Here is a 17,776-nt window from a genome sequence, read left to right as displayed (position 1 = left end):
CACACAGCAGACAAGTGGAGGGAGCCGGGATTAGAACCCAGGTCCTTCTGACTCCCAAGCCTGTGCTGTACCCACTAGGCCAGTCTGCCTCTGTACCTAGTAATGAACAGCTCTCTATATGTTGCCAACTTGTACTTCCCAAGTGCTTAGTACAGTGCTCTGCACACAGTAAGTGCTCAATAAATACGACTGATTGATTGATTGAACAGCTCACTTTGGCAGACTTAGAATCCAGTGGGAGTTTAGGGTGTTATTCACATTCGCTAAAAATTTCGCCTTGTGTGAAGACGGGCCCCCCAAGTGTGGTGTTGTCTGGTGTCGACCTGACCTTCGTTTGATTTTATAAGAAGATCTGTAAGCTATGACTACACAGTACAAGTACAATAGACAGGACGAGTGTCCTGGCAAATTTTGATGCCTTTGCTTCTGATTTTGAGATTTCCCCCCAACACTTGCTTTTGAGAAGTTTTTTTGCTTGTCATTTTTTATGGTATTAAGCGCTTTCAGTGTGTCAAGTTCTGTCCTGAGTCGAGAAGTAGCTATAATTTAATCAGGTCGGGTACTGTCCCCATCCTACATGGGGCTCAACAACCTAAGTAGGAGAGAGAACCAGCACTGAAGCCCCCATTTTACAGTTGGGAAACTGAGGCACTGAGAAGTTTAGTGACTTACCCAGGGTCACCTAGCATGCAAGTGGCAGAGCCAGGATGCGAACCCAGGCCTTCTGACTCCGTGCTCTGTCCACTAAGTGTTGTGCCTTTTTCTTTTTTCCCCGGTGGCACAAGTCAAGCCGACTTACGGTCTCTCAGATGAAAGAAATCGCTTTTACCATCACTAAACAAAAAGCAAAATTTCAGCACACCGATCTGCGGAACGAACTGTTCAGTTCAAACTGTTATCATTGCCCGGGGCCTGGAGAACGATGTTGTCCCGGAGCAAATTTATCTTTGATCAGAGTAAGCGGAACCGGTGGATATAATGCACGACTCGGTCGTGATTTCTGAAGGCAAAACTCGATCAGCTCAGGTAACGGTAGACCAGCAGCCGGATCAAATCACAGATGCTAAAGAGGACAAATCATGATAACATTCAGGAATTATGAGTTACATATGTTCTTTCCAACACCTACCGGTTGATTGCCAAAAAGTTTGAGCGGCAGATTGCGTTCGTATTATTTGGAAGGGCACTAGGGCTTGGTTGTGGGATTCAAAAATGCTCTCCGGTAATTGCTGTAAAAAATGCAACACCCCCGAGTACCTAACAATAACGGCGTGTAGTCCGAAACAGAACTCCTTAACTGCGTACCCAGACCCTCCTCCCTTCGCCTGCCTCAGTTTCCTCATCTGTACAATGGGGGTTACCTCTGTGAGCCCCATGTGGAACAGGGACCGCGTCAAACCCGATTACCTTGTATCGACCCCAGCACTTAGTACAGTACCTGGAACGTGGTAAGCATTTAACGAATATTATTATTATCTGTGCCTTAGTTACCGCCTCTTTAAAATAGGGCATAAGACCGTGAGCCCCTGTCTAAAATAGCGTTGTCTGCTAATCTCATCAAAAAACCCCAGTGGTTGCCTCTCCATCACTCTTCCTGAGTGGAAACTCCTTATTTTAGGGTTTTAAAAACCCTAAAAGGGTCTCCCCCTTTTAGACTGTGAGCCCACTGTTGGGTAGGGACCGTCTCTATAAGTTGCCAACTTGTATTTCCCAAGCACTTAGTACAGTGCTCTGCACACAGTAAGCGCTCAATAAATACGATTGATTGATTGATTGATTGATTAAAGAACACCCTCCCTATATCTCCCTTCCAACACACAAACACACAACTGCGCTCCTCTCCCGCTACAACTCAGCCCACACCACACTCCCCTTCTGTAACGCAAACCCACCTACTGCTCCCCGATTTGAAGCAGCGTGGCTCAGTGGAAAGGAGCCCGGGCTTCGGAGTCAGAGGTCATGGGTTCAAATCCCGGCTCCGCCACTTGTCTGCTGTGTGATTTTGGGCAACTCACTTCACTTCTCTGGGCCTCAGTGACCTCATCTGTAAAGTGGGGATTTAAGACTGTGAGCCCCCCGTGGAACAACCTGATCACCTTGTAGTAATAATGATGATGGCATTTATTAAGCGCTTACTATGTGCAAAGCACTGTTCTAAGCGCTGGGGAGGTTCCAAGGAAATCAGTATGGGTGGTGGTTGTTTCCCATTTTGCTGAGGATAAGCTGAAGGATGGAAGAGCGATAACTTGCAGCTCGCAACCTCTGACGCACAGTTCTGAGGTAAAGGGCCAAGTAGTGCAGCGGAGTGGTTAGAGCACGGGCCCGGGATTCAGAAGGGCCTGGGTTCGAATCCAGGCTCCGCCAGTTGTCTGCTGTATCCCCTCGAGCAAGTCGACTAAACGTCTCTGGGCCCCGGTTCCCTCAATCTGTAAAATGAGAAGCAGCGTGGCTCAGTGGAAAGAGCCCGGGGTTTGGAGTCAGAGGTCATGGGTTCAAGTCCCGGCTCCGCCACTTGTCAGCTGTGTGACTTTGGACAGGTCACTTCACTTCTCGGGGCCTCAGTTACCTCATCTGGAAAATGGGGAATAATTAAGACTGTGAGCCCCCCCATGGGACAATCTGATCACTTTTTAACCTCCCCAGCGCTTAGAACAGTGCTTTGCACATAGTAAGCGCTTAATAAATGCCATCATTATTATTATTATTATTATGAGGGATTAAAACTGCGAGCCCCCTGTGGAACACGTGACTGTCCAACCCGACTAGCTTGTATCCACCCCAGCACTTAGTGCAGTGTCTGGCACAAAGTAAGTGCTTACCAAATACCCTGAAAAAGTAAAACAAATATTTTAGCTGCATACAGCTTTAAAAAATAGCCTCAACCAGTATTTCTTCACTTTTAGCTCATTAATAATAATAATAATAATAATAATAATAATAATGGTATTTATTAAGTACTTACTATGTGCAAAGCACTGTTCTAAGCTCTGGGGAGGTTACAAGGTGATCGATCGGGTTGTCCCATGGGGGGCTCACAGTCTTAATCCCCATTTTACAGATGAGGTAACTGAGGCGCAGAGAAGTGAAGTGACTTGCCCAAAGTCACCCAGCTGACAATTGGCGGAGCCGGGATTTGAACCCATGACCTCTGACTCCAAAGCCCGGGCTCTTTCCACTGAACCACACTGCTTCTCTGATTGTGAGCAGGAAATAGCTCCAACTCCATTATATTGTACTCTCCCAAATAGTACCATGCAGTGCACACAATAAGCGCTCAGTAAGTACTATCAGATTGACTTTTTTGCTTAGTAAATACCATTTACCATCAGTAAATACCATTTTTTTTATTTTTTATTTTTTTACAAACCCAGCAACAAAAGTTGTCATTGATAACTTTGTCAGTTTGAACTTCCCTCATGATACAGGGACTTTCTCTTGCGTTGGTAGTTTCACAATAGGCTCTCTCAGTGGTGACTGAAATGATTAAATTGCTCTCGAAGAAAACTTGCCTAAGCTTTTCAGTTCTCACATGGAAAACCTTAAACCAAAAGCTGCATTCGACTTGGCGAAGTTGGAATTAAATTTGCCTGGAAGGCCTAAAGGTGGAAAAAACTTGAATCTGACAGTAAGCCTCCTCTGTGGGGCCTGGTTCGCATAACTTTTTACATTTTCAGTTGATTTCAATTCTTGTTTTAATGTGTTACCCATTATCTTGGAAGTGGGCTGTTGTAGAGAGAACCTTTGGAGGGGAATTCAATTAAATATAATACCGCATAGGCCACTAATTCCCCGTCAAATCCCAAATGGACTAAAATGCGTCAGTCTCCTTGCAGACCTCCCTGCCTCCAATGCTTCCTTCCCTCCACCTCGATTCCAACCTTCAACCTTCTATAATCATTATATTATTACTGTGAGCCCCCCCATGGGACAACCTGATCACCTTGTATCTACCCCAGCGCTTAGAACAGTGCTTTGCACATAGTAAGTGCTTAATAAATGCTATCATTATTATTATTATTATTCTCTGGGCCTCAGTTACCTCCTCTGTAAAATGGGAGTTAAGACTGTGAGCCTCCCCATGGGACAACCTGATCACCTTGTATCTACCCCAGCGCTTAGAACAGTGCTTTGCACATAGTAAGCGCTTCATAAATGCTATTGTTATTATTATTACATACCATAATTATTATGTTACGGTATTATATTAGTATAATTGTATTGCAGATCATTATATTATTAGCTATTAATTATATACATATAAATTCTATAATCATTATATTATTACAGTGAGCCCCCCCATGGGGCAACCTGATCACCTTGTATCTACCCCAGCACTTAGAACAGTGCTTTGCACATAGTAAGCGCTTAATGTGTCATTATTATTATTATTATTATTATTACTCTCTGGGCCTCAGTTACCTCCTCTGTAAAATGGGGGTTAAGACTTTGAGCCTCCCCGTGGGACAGCCTGGTCACCTTGTATCTACCCCAGCGCTTAGAACAGTGCTTTGCACATAGTAAGCGCTTAATAAATGCCATTATTATTATGATGATTATTATTATTACTGCTGCCTGATCATTTTAATTCAGACATCATTCTGTCCACTCCTCCAAAGCCTGTACTAAGCACTGAAGTCAGTCCCACCAATAGTATTTATTGAGCGCTCACTGTTTGCAGAGCACTATACGAAGCGCTTGGGAGAGTACAGGGCCCAGTGGACAGAGCCCGGGCCTAGGAGCCAGAAGGGTCTGGGTTCGAATCCCGGCTTTGCCACTTGTCTGCTGCGTGACCTTGGCCAAGTCACTTCGCTCCTCTGGGCTTCGGTTCTCTCATCTGTGACACCAAGTATTTATTTCATTTATAGAGTCGAAGAAATGAAAGCGCTCTCATTCATTCATTTTCATATTTGAGCGCTTACTGTGTGCGGCGTGCTGTACTAAGCGCCTCTTGAAAGGGATCGCCAGACCAACTGGGCTTCCCCCTTACAGTCTGGTAAAGGAGAAGAATTGTGGTATTTGTTAAGCACTTACTACATGCACCTGGCACTATACTAAGCGCCGGGGTGGATACAAGCAAATCGGGTTGGACGCGGTCCCTGTCCAAGTGGGGCTCACACTGTTAATCGTCATTTTGCAGGTGAGGGAACCGAGGCATGGAGAAGTAAAATGACTTGCCCAAGGTCACACAGCAGACAAGCGGTGGGGACCAGCACTCAATAAATACAATTGAATGAATTTATCTATTTTGATGGTATTGATGCCTTTCTGCTCGTTGTTTTTTTTTTTTTGTCTGTCTCCCTGCTTCTAGACTGTGAGCCCGTTGTTGGGTAGGGACCATCTCTATCTGTTGCCGGCTTGTACTTTCCAAGCGCTTAGTACAGTGCTCTGCACACAGTAAGCGCTCAATAAATGCGATTGAACGAATGAATGAATTTATTTTGATGGTATTGACGCCTGTCTACTTTTTCGTTGTCTGTCTCCCTGCTTCTAGACTGTGAGCCTGTCATTGGGTAGGGACCGTCTCGATCTGTTGCCTATTTGTCCTTCCCAAGCGCTTAGTACAGTTCTCTGCACACAGTAAGCGCTCAATAAATACGATTGAATGAATGAATGAATGAATGAATGAATGTAAAATGAGCGTTAAGACTGTTAGCCCCACGAGGGACAGGGACTACGACCAGCCCAGTTTCCTTTTTTCCACCCCAACGCTTGGTAAAGTGCCCAGCACATAGTAAGCGCTTAGCAAATACCACTTCTTATAATTGTGATTATAGTTGGCAGACACGTTCCCTGCCCACAACAAGCTTCCAGTCCGAAGGACTACGAGTCCTGTGTAGTCTGGTGCCTTGACTCTTTTTTTTTTTGCTCCACCGATTATTCTGTTTGATTTAAGAAGCAGCGTGGCTTGATGGAAAGAGCACAGGCTTGGGAATCAGAGGATGTGAGTTTTAATCACTCATTCAATCGTATTTATTGAGCGCTTACTGTGTGCAGAGCACTGTACTAAGCGCTTGGGAAGTACAAGTCCCTACCCAACAGTGGGCTCTAATCTACTTATTTTACTTGTACTCTTACTCCCTCAATCAATCAATCATCAATCAATCAATCGTATTTATTGAGCGCTTACTGTGTGCAGAGCACTGTACTAAGCGCTTGGGAAGTACAAGTTGGCAGCATATAGAGACAGTCCCTACCCAACAGTGGGCTCACAGTCTCTCTCTTCTGTCGCCTAAGCCCCTGGATCTGAACCCACTTGATATTCACCCCACCCCTAAAATCAATAACCGTAATTTATTGTAATGTCTGTCCCCCCTGCCTAGACCGTAAGGAAACTTGTCTTCCAACTCTGTCATACTGTACCCTCCCAAGCGCCCGGTACAGTGCTCTGCGCACGGTAAGTGCTCAACAAATGGGTGGCTCAGTGGAAAGAGCACGGGCTTTGGAGTCAGAGGTCATGGGTTCAAGTCCCGGCTCTGCCAATTGTCAGCTGTGTGACTTTGGGCAAGTCACTTAACTTCTCTGGGCCTCAGTTCCCTCATCTGTAAAATGGGAATTAAGACTGTGAGCCCCCCGTGGGACAACCTGATCACTTCGTAGCCTCCCCAGTGCTTAGAACAGTGCTTTGCACATAGTAAGCGCTTAATAAATGCCATTATTATTATTATTATTATTATTATTATTATTATAACAAATACCACGGGCGGATTGAGTGGGAAGGAAAGGAATCGCAGTCGTGGCATCCAAAAGAGAGACCACGGAGTGAACTTCCACAAGAGTCAAAACTGTGCTGTCTCTAAGATAGACAAAAACCCTGGGCCGGTGAATGAATGAGTGAATGAAAGGGAATCATCATCACCATCAATCGTATTTATTGAGCGCTTACTATGTGCAGAGCACTCTACTAAGCGCTTGGGAAGTACAAGTTGGCAACATATAGAGACAGTCCCTACCCAACAGTGGGCTCACAGTCTAAAAGGGGGAGACAGAGAACAAAACCAAACATACTAACAAAATAAAATAAATAGAATAGATATGTAGAAGCAAAATAAATAAATAAATAAATAGAGTAATGAATATGTACAAACATATATCCATATATACAGGTGCTGTGGGGAAGGGAAGGAGGTAAGATGGAGAGGATGGAGAGGGGGACGAGAGGGAGAGGAAGGAAGGGGCTCAGTCTGGGAAGGCCTGAATGAAATGAAATGAATGAATGAAAGTGAGTCATCCCTGAGATAAGGTAACAAGGAAGCAGCTGGGATTACAGAGCCATTTAAAGCCACCTCTGGAGCCGATATGCTTGATTTTATTCACCGGCGTGGTAATGCTTGGCTGGCTGCCTGGAAAGTATTGGACACCCCACCCTGCTCGTGAACCTGCGGGAGTCCCGAAGCACGGACGGTTTATTCCTTCATCAGCTCTTTGGATTCCCGCGCGTTCGAAACGTTTAGTCTAACCTCCATCCTCCTCGTCCCGTGCGTGCTGATCCCGGCCCTCTCCCGACTTTGGTCCGCTAGACCGCCCCGGTGCCCGGATAATTAATGCTGAACTTATTGTGTGAGCCCGGTAGTTTTGGGAAGCGTGCTCTCCGCCCATTCAAGGACCGGTTTCTTGGTGGAGGACGCAGTTGATGTCAACGGTACATTTGGAGAAGCAATGAACGGGCCACTGTTTTTGGCAGGGGGACAAGAGGCCGGATGTTAAACACGCCGGCCACAATACAGCCTCAGTCCCTCAAGCCAAGTGGAACCCGGCGGGTCTTTTCTAACCCCTCGCCCTCCATCTTTCTTCCCCGGCAGGTCCCCAGCCTCTGCGAAGATCTCCTGTCTTCCGTCGACCAGCCGCTGAAGATTGCGCGGGATAAGGTGGTGGGAAAGGACTATCTATTGTGCGACTACAACAGAGATGGAGACTCCTATAGGTGAGCTAAGGCCCGAGACTACAGCCGTGACCCCTCGGGAGAAACCACCAAGTCCATTCATTCACTCGATCTTATTTATTAATAATAATGATGGCATTTATTAAGCGCTTCCTATCAATCAGTAGTATTTATTGAGCGCTTACTGTGTGCAGAGCACTGTACTAAGCGCTTGGGAAGTACAAGTTGGCAACACATAGAGACAGTCCCTACCCAACAGTGGGCTCCCAGTCTAAAAACTGTGTGCTATGTGCAAAGCACTGTTCTAAGCGCTAGGGAGGTTACAAGGCAATCAGGTTGTCCCTCGGGGGGCTCACAGTCGTAATCCTGATTTTACAGATGAGGTAACTGAGGCCCAGAGAAGTGAAGTGACTTGCCCGAAGTCCCACAGCTAGCTGACAATTGGCAGAGCCGGGATTTGAACCCATGACCTCTGACTCCAAAGCCCGGGCTCTTTTCCACTGAGCCACGCTGCTTCTTTATTGAGCGCTCACTGTGTGCAGAACACTGAACGAAGCACGTGGGAGAGTGCAGCATAGCAGTAGCCATCCCCTGCCCATAACGAGCGTACAGTCTAGAGGTAATTAAGCGTGGCTCAGTGGAAAGAGCGCAGGCTTGGGAGTCAGAGGTCATGGATTCGAATCCCCTCTCCGCCACTTGTCACCTGTGTGACCTTGGGCAAGCCACGTAACTTCTCTGTGCCTCAGTGACCTCATCTGTAAAATGGGGATTAAGACTGTGAGCCCCACGCGGGACAACCTGATCACCTTGTATCCCCCCCAGCGCTTAGAACAGTGCTTCGCACATAGTAAGCGCTTAAAAATCAATCGTGTTTATTGAGCGCTTACTGTGTGCAGAGCACTGTACTAAGCGCTTGGGAAGTACAAGTTGGCAACATATAGAGACGGTCCCTACCCAACAGTGGGCTCACAGTCTAGAACAAATAACAAATACCATTGTTATTATTATTATTAAATAAATAAATGACAGATAGGGACATAAGCCCTGTGGGGCTGGGAGGGGGAATGAATAAAGGAAGGAAGTCAGAGCGATGCAGAGGGAGTGGGAGAAGAGGAAGGGAGGTTTAGTCAGGGAAGTCCTCTTGGGGATGCGCTTTCAATTCATTCAGTCGTATTTATTGAGCGCTTACTGTGTTCAGAGCACTGTACTAAGCGCTTGGGAAGTACAAGTTGGCAACAGATAGAGATGGGGCGGGTCACTGTCAGATCTGAGGAGGGAGAGCAGCCCCCCACCTCTTTACCCCTCACCCTCCGCCTCCCCCAGACCACTCTGCTCAGGCCAGTAATGGACTGTTGGCATTTTGCTGCCTCCCCCTCAGCCTGATGAAATTTAGAGCCGGACGCGGGTCCCCAGAGCAAGTGGTACTTTGGGCTAGCAGCCAAAGAGGAGTCGGGGGGATGGTGGGTGAACTAGGAAGACGCCCAACTTTGGAATCGGGCGCTGCTTGAGGCCGCAGGGTGGGTGGTTTTCATGCTTGCCAGCTGGCACTCGTTCAGAGGGTTGGCGGAGTAGGTGATTAGTGCGTGTGGTCATCCCAGGGGAAGAGCCCTCGCTCGGGTTCATCCCCTTAACCTGAATGAACTCGGAAACCTGATCTCTGCCCTGGGCGCAGAGGTGTAGAAATCCAGTTATTTTTCTTCCTTAAATAGGTAGAATGGCTTAGGCTGCCGTGCGTGTCCTAATTTGTCCCGAGCAGTGTGATGGAGAGTGGGTGAGTGGAGAAGAATTTGCTTTGGGATTATTCAAGTATCCCTAGAGACCCGGTTATCTCCCGCCGTACTGGTAACAGAACACTTTGAGAGCTTTGGAGCGTCGGACACAAGCCTCTTCAGCCCCACGAAGAAGCGCGGAAAAGACATCGCCCCGGGAGTCAGAGGACCTGGGTTCTAGCCCGGTTTCTCCGCTTGCCCGCTGTGGGATCTTGGGCAAGTCACTTCTCTGGACCTCAGTTTCCTCATCTGTAAAATGGGGATTCAGTACCTGTTCTCCCTCCTACTTAGACTGTGAGCCCCGTGTAGCACAGGGACTGTGTCCAAACTCCTTGTCTGTGTCTACCGTAGTGCTCAGTACAGTGCTTGGCACATTGATTATCATTATTGGTATTTGCCGAGCACTTACTATGGGCAGAGCACTGTGCTAAATGCTTGGGGGAGGACAGTGCAACAGAGTTGGTAGCTTTGTTCCCTGTCCACAGTGCATTTACAGTCTAGATGGGGAGATAGACATTATTAGTAATAATAATAATGGCATTTATTAAGCACTTACTATGTGCAAAGCACTGTTCTAAGCGCTGGGGAGATTACAAGGGGATCAGGTTGTCCCACGTGGGGCTCACAGTCTTAATCCCCATTTTACAGATGAGGGAACTGAGGCCCAGAGAATAATAATAATAATGGCATTTATTAAGCGCTTACTATGTGCAAAGCACTGTTCTAAGCGCTGGGGAGCATACAAGGTGATCAGGTTGTCCCACATGGGGCTCACAGTCTTAATCCCCATTTTACAGATGAGGGAACAGAGGCCCAGAGAATAATAATAGTAATGACATTTATTAAGCGCTTACTATGTGCAAAGCGCTGTTCTAAGTGCTGGGGAGGTTACAAGGTGATCAGGTTGCCCCACGTGAGGCTCACAGTCTTTAATCCCCGTTTTACAGATGAGGTAACTGAGGCAAAGAGAAGTTAAGTGGCTTTCCCAAAGTCACCCAGCTGACAGGTGGCGGAGTTGGGATTTGAACCCATGACCTCTGACTCCAAAGCCCACGTTCTTTTCCACTGAGCCACACTGAATATACTAAATGTATAGCTATGTTTGCAATTTTATTTATATGTATGACTAGTAACCCAGAATTTTGAAAGGGAAGACCAGAGGAGTGACGAGAATCTGAAGATTTGAACAGCACATCACTCTAAAAAGCTGAAAACCTAACTCATCATCATCAGTTGTATTTATTGAGCGCTTACTTTGTGCAGAGCACGGTACTAAGCGCTTGGGAAGTACAAGTTGGCAACATATAGAGACAGTCCCTACCCAACAGTGGGCTCACAGTCTAAAAGGGGGAGACAGAGAACAAAACCAAACATACTAACAAAATAAAATAAATAGAACAGATATGTACAAGTAAAATAAATAAATAATTAGAGTAATAAATCCGTACAAACATATATCCATATATGCAGGTGCTGTGGGGAAGGGAAGGAGGTAAGATCGGGGGGATGGAGAGGGGGGCGAGGGTGAGAGGAAGGAGGGGGCTCAGTCTGGGAAGGCCTCCTGACTCAGTACTTTCACTTTTCCAGGGTAAAAGTGTGTCCATAACAGTTATTTTTCAAAGTGCAAGACATACTCATTTCAATCTGGAACCCACCCGCAAGAGTTTAGAGCCAGAGAACAATGAAGGTGCAAGGGAAGGGTTCAGCAAATTGTAGCTAGATTTCCATGCAGACTGTACCTCGTTCTCGCCTGTCCCGCCGTCGACCCCCGGCCCACGTCATCCCCCGGGCCTGGAATGCCCTCCCTCTGCCCCTCCGCCAAGCTAGCTCTCTTCCTCCCTTCAAGGCCCTGCTGAGAGCTCACCTCCTCCAGGAGGCCTTCCCAGACTGAGCCCCTTCCTTCCTCTCCCCCTCGTCCCGCTCTCCATCCCCCCATCTTACCTCCTTCCCTTCCCCACAGCACCTGTATATATGTATATGTGGTTGTACATATTTATTACTGTATTTATTTATTTATTTATTTTACTTGTACATTTCTATCCTATTTATTTTATTTTGTTAGTATGTTTGGTTCTGTTCTCTGTCTCCCCCTTTTAGACTGTGAGCCCACTGTTGGGTAGGGACTGTCTCTATGTGTTGCCAATTTGTACTTCCCAAGCGCTTAGTACAGTGCTCTGCACATAGTAAGCGCTCAATAAATACGATTGATTGATTGAATGATGGAAGCCAGAAGGATGGTTTTGGAGCCCCAGCTGCCAGTTTGGATGCTATTTTTATCTTGACAACTGTGGCCGCAGAAGTGTGACCTTGGGCTAAGGTTTATCTCTTGTTTCATTCATCTTCCCCGTAGACTTTCGTCCCATGGTCTGGGTGCATCCCTAAATTGAGTGGCACGTTCTGAGCATTTTCCTAAAGAATCACGGCCTGTTGGATGGAGGTCGGGCCTCGGAGTCAGAGGACCTGATCCCAGCCCTGCCACTTGTCTGCTGCGTGACCCTGGGCAAGTCACTTCACTTTGTGCTTCAGTTATCTCATCTGTAAAATGGGGACTGAGACTGGGAGCCCCGTGTGGGACGTTTACTGTGTCCAGCCTGTTGAGCTTGCAGATGCTTAGTACAGTGCCTGGCTCATAGGAAGCACTTAACAAATTCCATTACAAAAAAGAAAAAATCAGCTGGGGTCTCCTAAAAAACACAAAAACAGCACGGGCCTGAGGTTCTGTTCCTTGCTTCTGCTTTGTAGTCTCAGGCAAGTCACTTAACTTCTCTGTACCACATCTATAAAATGGGGATTTTTTTAGACTGTGAGCCCACTGTTGGGTGGGGACTGTCTCTATATGTTGCCAACTTGTACTTCCCAAGCGCTTAGTACAGTGCCCTGCACACAGTAAGAAGTCAGTAAATACGATTGATTAAATTCTTGTTCTTCCTCCCCCCCCTTAAACTATGAGCCCAGGTGGGACTGGTCAGACTTGATTATCTTATAGCTACCCCAGAGCTTACTACACAGTGCTTGACACACAAGTGCTTATTAACACATTTGGTATGCAGCACTTGCCACAAAAGTTTTTGACATACACCACAAATATTATTAACTTTAAATCACCCAAGGTTTATTCAGTGCTTAATTGAGGTCACCAAACTATTGTGTCGTGGCAGTCGTTCCCTTTCCTCAAATATCGTGCACATGTGTACACAATACAGAGAAGCAGCGTGGCTCAGTGGAAAGAGCACGGGCTTTGGAGTCAGAGGTCAGGGGTTCAAATCCCGGCTCCGCCAACTGTCAGCTGTGTGACTTTGGGCAAGTCGCTTTTCTCGGCCTCAGTTCCCTCATCTGTAAAATGGGGATTAAAACTGTGAGCCCCCCGTGGGACAACCTGATCACCTTGTAACCTCCCCAGCGCTTAGAACAGTGCTTTGCACATAGTAAGCACTTAATAAATGCCATCATTGTTGTTATTATGTGTATCTGCTCCCTGAGTGTATTCTAACACAACTCCAAATGGGGGGCAGGATTTAACCCTCTCCACCCCCCCCCCCCCCGGCCTTACCTCCTTCCCTTCCCCACAGCACCTGTATATATGTATATATGTTTGTACGGATTTATTACTCTATTTATTTTACTTGTACATATCTATTCTATTTTATTTTGTTAATATGTTTTGTTTTGTTCTCTGTCTCCCCCTTCTAGACTTTGAGCCCACTGTTGGGTAGGGACCGTCTCTATATGTTGCCAACTTGGACTTCCCAAGCGCTTAGTACAGTGTTCTGCACACAGTGAATGCGATTGATTGATTGACAAACCTATATCTTTGGGCTTTTTTGTTCTAGGTGCCCTTCCAAAGTGCCCCCAGGAGAGGTAATCAATGCCTTATACAATTGGTTAGCTTTAGCTGACTCCTTGCTTTCAGGGAGTGTAAATTATTTTCCTAGACCGAGGCTTTCATCCATACAGCAAGTAGTATGGTTTCCCTTTTCCAGAAACCGAGGCCGCATTAGGCTAGAGTTGAATTCCCCACAGAATGTCGGTTGTAGAGCCGGACTGCTCATTGTGGGCGGGGAACGTGTCGGTTTCTTATTGTAGCGTGCTCTCCCGAGCGCTTAGCACAGTGCTCTGCACACAGTAAGCACCCGATTAATGCGATTGATGGACTGACTTGCCTCCGGGCCTCCTGATTCTCACGGAGCATAGGCAGGACCATGGGGAATGCCTGAAGGGTAAAGGAGATGTGAAATTGAAAAGAAGGTTGGAGAAGTGGACCTACCTCTTGGAGTGCTCAGAAACTGCTCCCATCCATTAACATTCATTGCATTAGAGAAGCAGCACGGTGGACTAATAATAATGGCATTTATTAAGCGCTTACTATGTGCAAAGCACTGGTCTAAGCGCTGGGGAGGTTACAAGGTGACCAGGTTGTCCCACGGGGGGCTCACAGTTTTAATCCCCATTTTACAGATGAGGTCACTGAGGCCCAGAGAAGTGAAGTGACTTGCCCAAAGTCACACAGCTGACAATTGGCAGGGCCGGGATTTGAACCCATCACCTCTGACTCCAAAGCCCGGGCTCTTTCCACTGAGCCACGCTGTGTAGCGGACAGAGCACAGGCCTTGGGAGCTGGAAGGTCATGGGTTCTAATCCAGGCTCTGTCACTTGCCTGCTGTGTGTGACCTTGGGCAAGTCACTTCACTTCTCTGGACCTCAGTTACCTCATCTGTCAAATTCATTCATTCAGTCAGTCATATTTATTGAGCGCTTACTGTACTAAGCACTTGGGAAGTCCAAGTTGGCAACATCTAGAGACGGTCCCTACCCAACAGCGGGCTCACAGTCTAGAAGGGGGAGACAGACAACAAAACAACACATATTAACATAATTAAATAGAATAAATATGTACAAATAAAATTAATAAGTAGAGTAATAAATATGTACCAACATATATACATATATACAGGTGGCAACTGAGACTGTGAGCCCCATGTGGGACAGGGACTGTGTCCAATCTGATTAACTTGTATCTACCCCAGAGCTTAGAATAGTGCTTGGCACATAATAATAATAATAGCATTTATTAAACACTTACTATGTGCAAAGCACTGTTCTAAGCGCTGGAGGTGGATACAAGGTGTTGAGGTTGTCCCACATGGGGCTCACAGTCTTCATCCCCATTTTACAGGTGAGGGAACTGAGGCACAGAGAAGCGAAGTGACTTGCCCAAAGTCACACAGCTGGCAAGTGGCGGAACCGGGATTCGAACCCATGACCTCTGACTCCGAAGCCCGTGCTCTTTCCGCTGAGCCACGCTGCTTCTCTACTAGTAAACTCTTAACAAGTACCAGAATTATTATTATTGCATTAATATAAAGTAGTGCCGAACAGCAACAGTCTCGACCCTCAGAGCTGTACTTAGGCTGCAAAAGAATGAAACTGTAAAAGAATGAAACTGTAAAAGAATGAAATCCGCAAGCACTGGTTTGCCAAAGGAGTGTTCGTTTCAGCCACAGCTGGTCTGTACCAGAGCCCGAGAACTGCCATGATGCTAATTAAACTGATACTAGCCCAGAGACACTGGCCTGCTGTGCTTAATGAGCCCTTTGTCAAATCCACTTAACTGCAAAATTTCAGGCTTCGTAGCCCATTAGACGTGTACTTTGTACGTGTGAATGAAACAAACCAAAAACAACCCTCTTCTGTCATTAGGACCCTGAAACAAGGTAATGAGACTGAACCGCAGTCGGTTCTTGATAAACGGCAGTCCTTGCTTCACCTCGTTTTCCAGGCCGGGAGCAGGAAAGGTGGAGCAAATCCGACACCGACACGCAGTTGCGTTCTGGCTCGGAATCCACGCGGGGAATTTTCTGTCTGTTTGAAGGGAAGGACTTGGATTTAGACTCTCAGGCAGGGGTTGGAGCTTGGGGTACCTAGCAACATACATTAATTTTCACGCCTTGCCGCTTGTGCTTGGGAACTCTGAAAATTCGGAGCCGCCAGGAACTCCCCAGTTGTGCTACTCTGAAAAGTAATGACAGGTCATCGAGTGCTACGTTTTCCCTTTTCTTACTTTCCAAATTTAACTCTGCCATTTTGGGATTGGAAGGGACCATTAGGCAACTTCTCCTGCCTTCACGCAAGACTGCCGTTTAACCCTTCTAGACGTTGGAGAATCCATCCCACTTTTAGAGGCCTCTGTGAGAAGAAAATAGGGGGAGTGCTTTAGAACTGGTGTGCATTTTTTTTAAACTCCATCAGAAAGTATCACAGTTATTCATAGAAGCCTGACATGGGCAAAACATTGTACTAAATGCTCAGGAGAGTAAATTAGAGTTAAAGACACAATTTCTGCTCTTGGAGAGTTTGCTGGATTCCCCTTTTCTTTTAACTTTTTCTCTTCCCTATCCTACCATTCCCCGTCCTCCAAGAAAAGAACAAACAGACCCAAGGAAGCAATCAGTCATCAGTTGTGTTTATTCTGGGATTTATCGGGTGCAGAGCGATTGGAAGAGTACGCGACAGTAGCACAGCAACTCCCAAACCCCTCTTCTCTCACTAGAGAATTTGATAAAGATGCTTTGGACACTAGAATAGTGATGATAATAATAATGATGGTATTTGTTAAGCGCTTACTATGTGCCAGGCACTATTCCAAGCGCCGGGGTAGATACAAGATAATCGGGTTGGACACAATCCCTGGCCCACATTGGGCTCACAGTCTTAATCCCCAATTTACGGATGAGGGAACTGAGCCCCAGAGAAGTGAAGCGGCTTGCCCAAGGTCACACAGCGGACAAGTGGCTGAGCCGGGATCAGAACCCGTGACCTTCCCAGCCCGTGCTCTATCCACTGGGCCATGCTGTGATAATAATTGGGGTATTTGTTAAGCACTTGCTCTGTGTCACGCACTGTACTAAGCGTTGGGGTGGATACAAGGAAATTGGGTTGGATACAATCCCTGTCCCCCTTAGGGAAGTGTGGATGAGATGACTAGGTAAGAGATCATCCCCTCCATCTGGGTCCATGGTGAGTAGTAATACCTACCAGAGAAGCAGCGTGGCTCAGTGGAAAGAGCCCGGGCTTTGGAGTCAGAGGTCATGGGTTCGAATCCCAGCTCTGCCACTTGTCATTTGTGTGACTTTGGGCAAGTCACTTCACTTCTCTGCGCCTCAGTTACCTCATCTGTAAAATGGGGATTAAGACTGTGAGCCCCCCCGGGGGACAACCTGATCACCTTGTAACCTCCCCAGCGCTTAGAGCAGTGCTTTGCACATAGTAAGCGCTTAATAAATGCTATCATTATTATTATTACCTACCTCCCAGCGAGCTCCGATTGTCCTCCTTCAGTCCCAACCAAGATGGCTGGGGCATCTCAACAGACTGCAGACTCCAGAGCGTCAAGGCAGGACATTTTTCTGTCTTCCTTTCTTTTTGTCCTTGGTCTGAAACTTCAAGGCTTCTGACTTTCTCCACACATTTCCATCCTGACTGTGTTTGATCGCTCGCTTAAATGGGATCCTTATGGAGCAGCCGTTGCCAGCAACGCTGTTTGAAACCTGTTAGGCGAAACAGAAAGCATTCTCTTTGAGGGAAATGAAAGGCCTGACTTTTGAAATCTAAGCGCTCTTGTCCATCTGTCTTTTTTCAAATTGCCTCCATTTAAGCTCTTAAATGTGTTTCAGTACCACTCCCCCCCTCCACTAAAAATATTTTGGGTAGTGTTATGAATCTTGTTGTGTTTTTTTTTCTAACTACAATTACTCCTGGCTCCACCACTAACAGTCTGAAATGCTGTGGTCTGCAAGCCTGGAGAAACATAAGTTATAGGCTCTTCTTAAAAAAAATTCCAGCCCTGCAGTCTGCAGAAGGGACCGGCTCTTCCCCATCTAATCAAGCCTCCTTTAATAAAAAGCCAACTGGGGAGATTCGGCAGAGGTTAGCATCTTTCTGAAGTCACACGAAGAACCTTGGGATGGTTGGTGAGCTTCCCTCCACCCAAACTTATGGGCGAAGGGTAAAGCTGTCCTTTTGGGAAGGAAATAACAGCTTTGCCCGGAAGGGAAGTGTAGCACTAAATTCTCCTCCACTCCCCTCAGCAAACCGATAGGCTTAAGGTCTTGATTGTAGATAATCACAGGGG

The 17,776-nt window shown here is 46.6% G+C and overlaps 1 protein-coding gene across 2 annotated transcripts in view; it reads left to right on the top strand.

Moving 5' to 3' along the window:
- The window catches only part of CAPZB (capping actin protein of muscle Z-line subunit beta), a 143,861-nt gene that overhangs the window by 58,346 nt on the left and 67,739 nt on the right, over positions 1-17,776 (top strand). For both annotated transcript variants that reach the window (XM_038746437.1, XM_038746436.1), the window contains exon 2: positions 7,800-7,921. In XM_038746437.1, coding sequence (XP_038602365.1) covers positions 7,800-7,921 — 122 coding nt within the window. The remainder of the gene's footprint in view (positions 1-7,799; positions 7,922-17,776) is intronic.

The sequence above is a fragment of the Tachyglossus aculeatus genome, chromosome 5, assembly GCF_015852505.1.
Source record: "Tachyglossus aculeatus isolate mTacAcu1 chromosome 5, mTacAcu1.pri, whole genome shotgun sequence".
In the NCBI taxonomy this organism is placed as follows: Eukaryota; Metazoa; Chordata; class Mammalia; order Monotremata; family Tachyglossidae; genus Tachyglossus; species Tachyglossus aculeatus.
The sequence above is the reverse complement of the archived record's forward strand: the minus strand, read 5'-3'. Positions and strand labels throughout refer to the sequence as shown.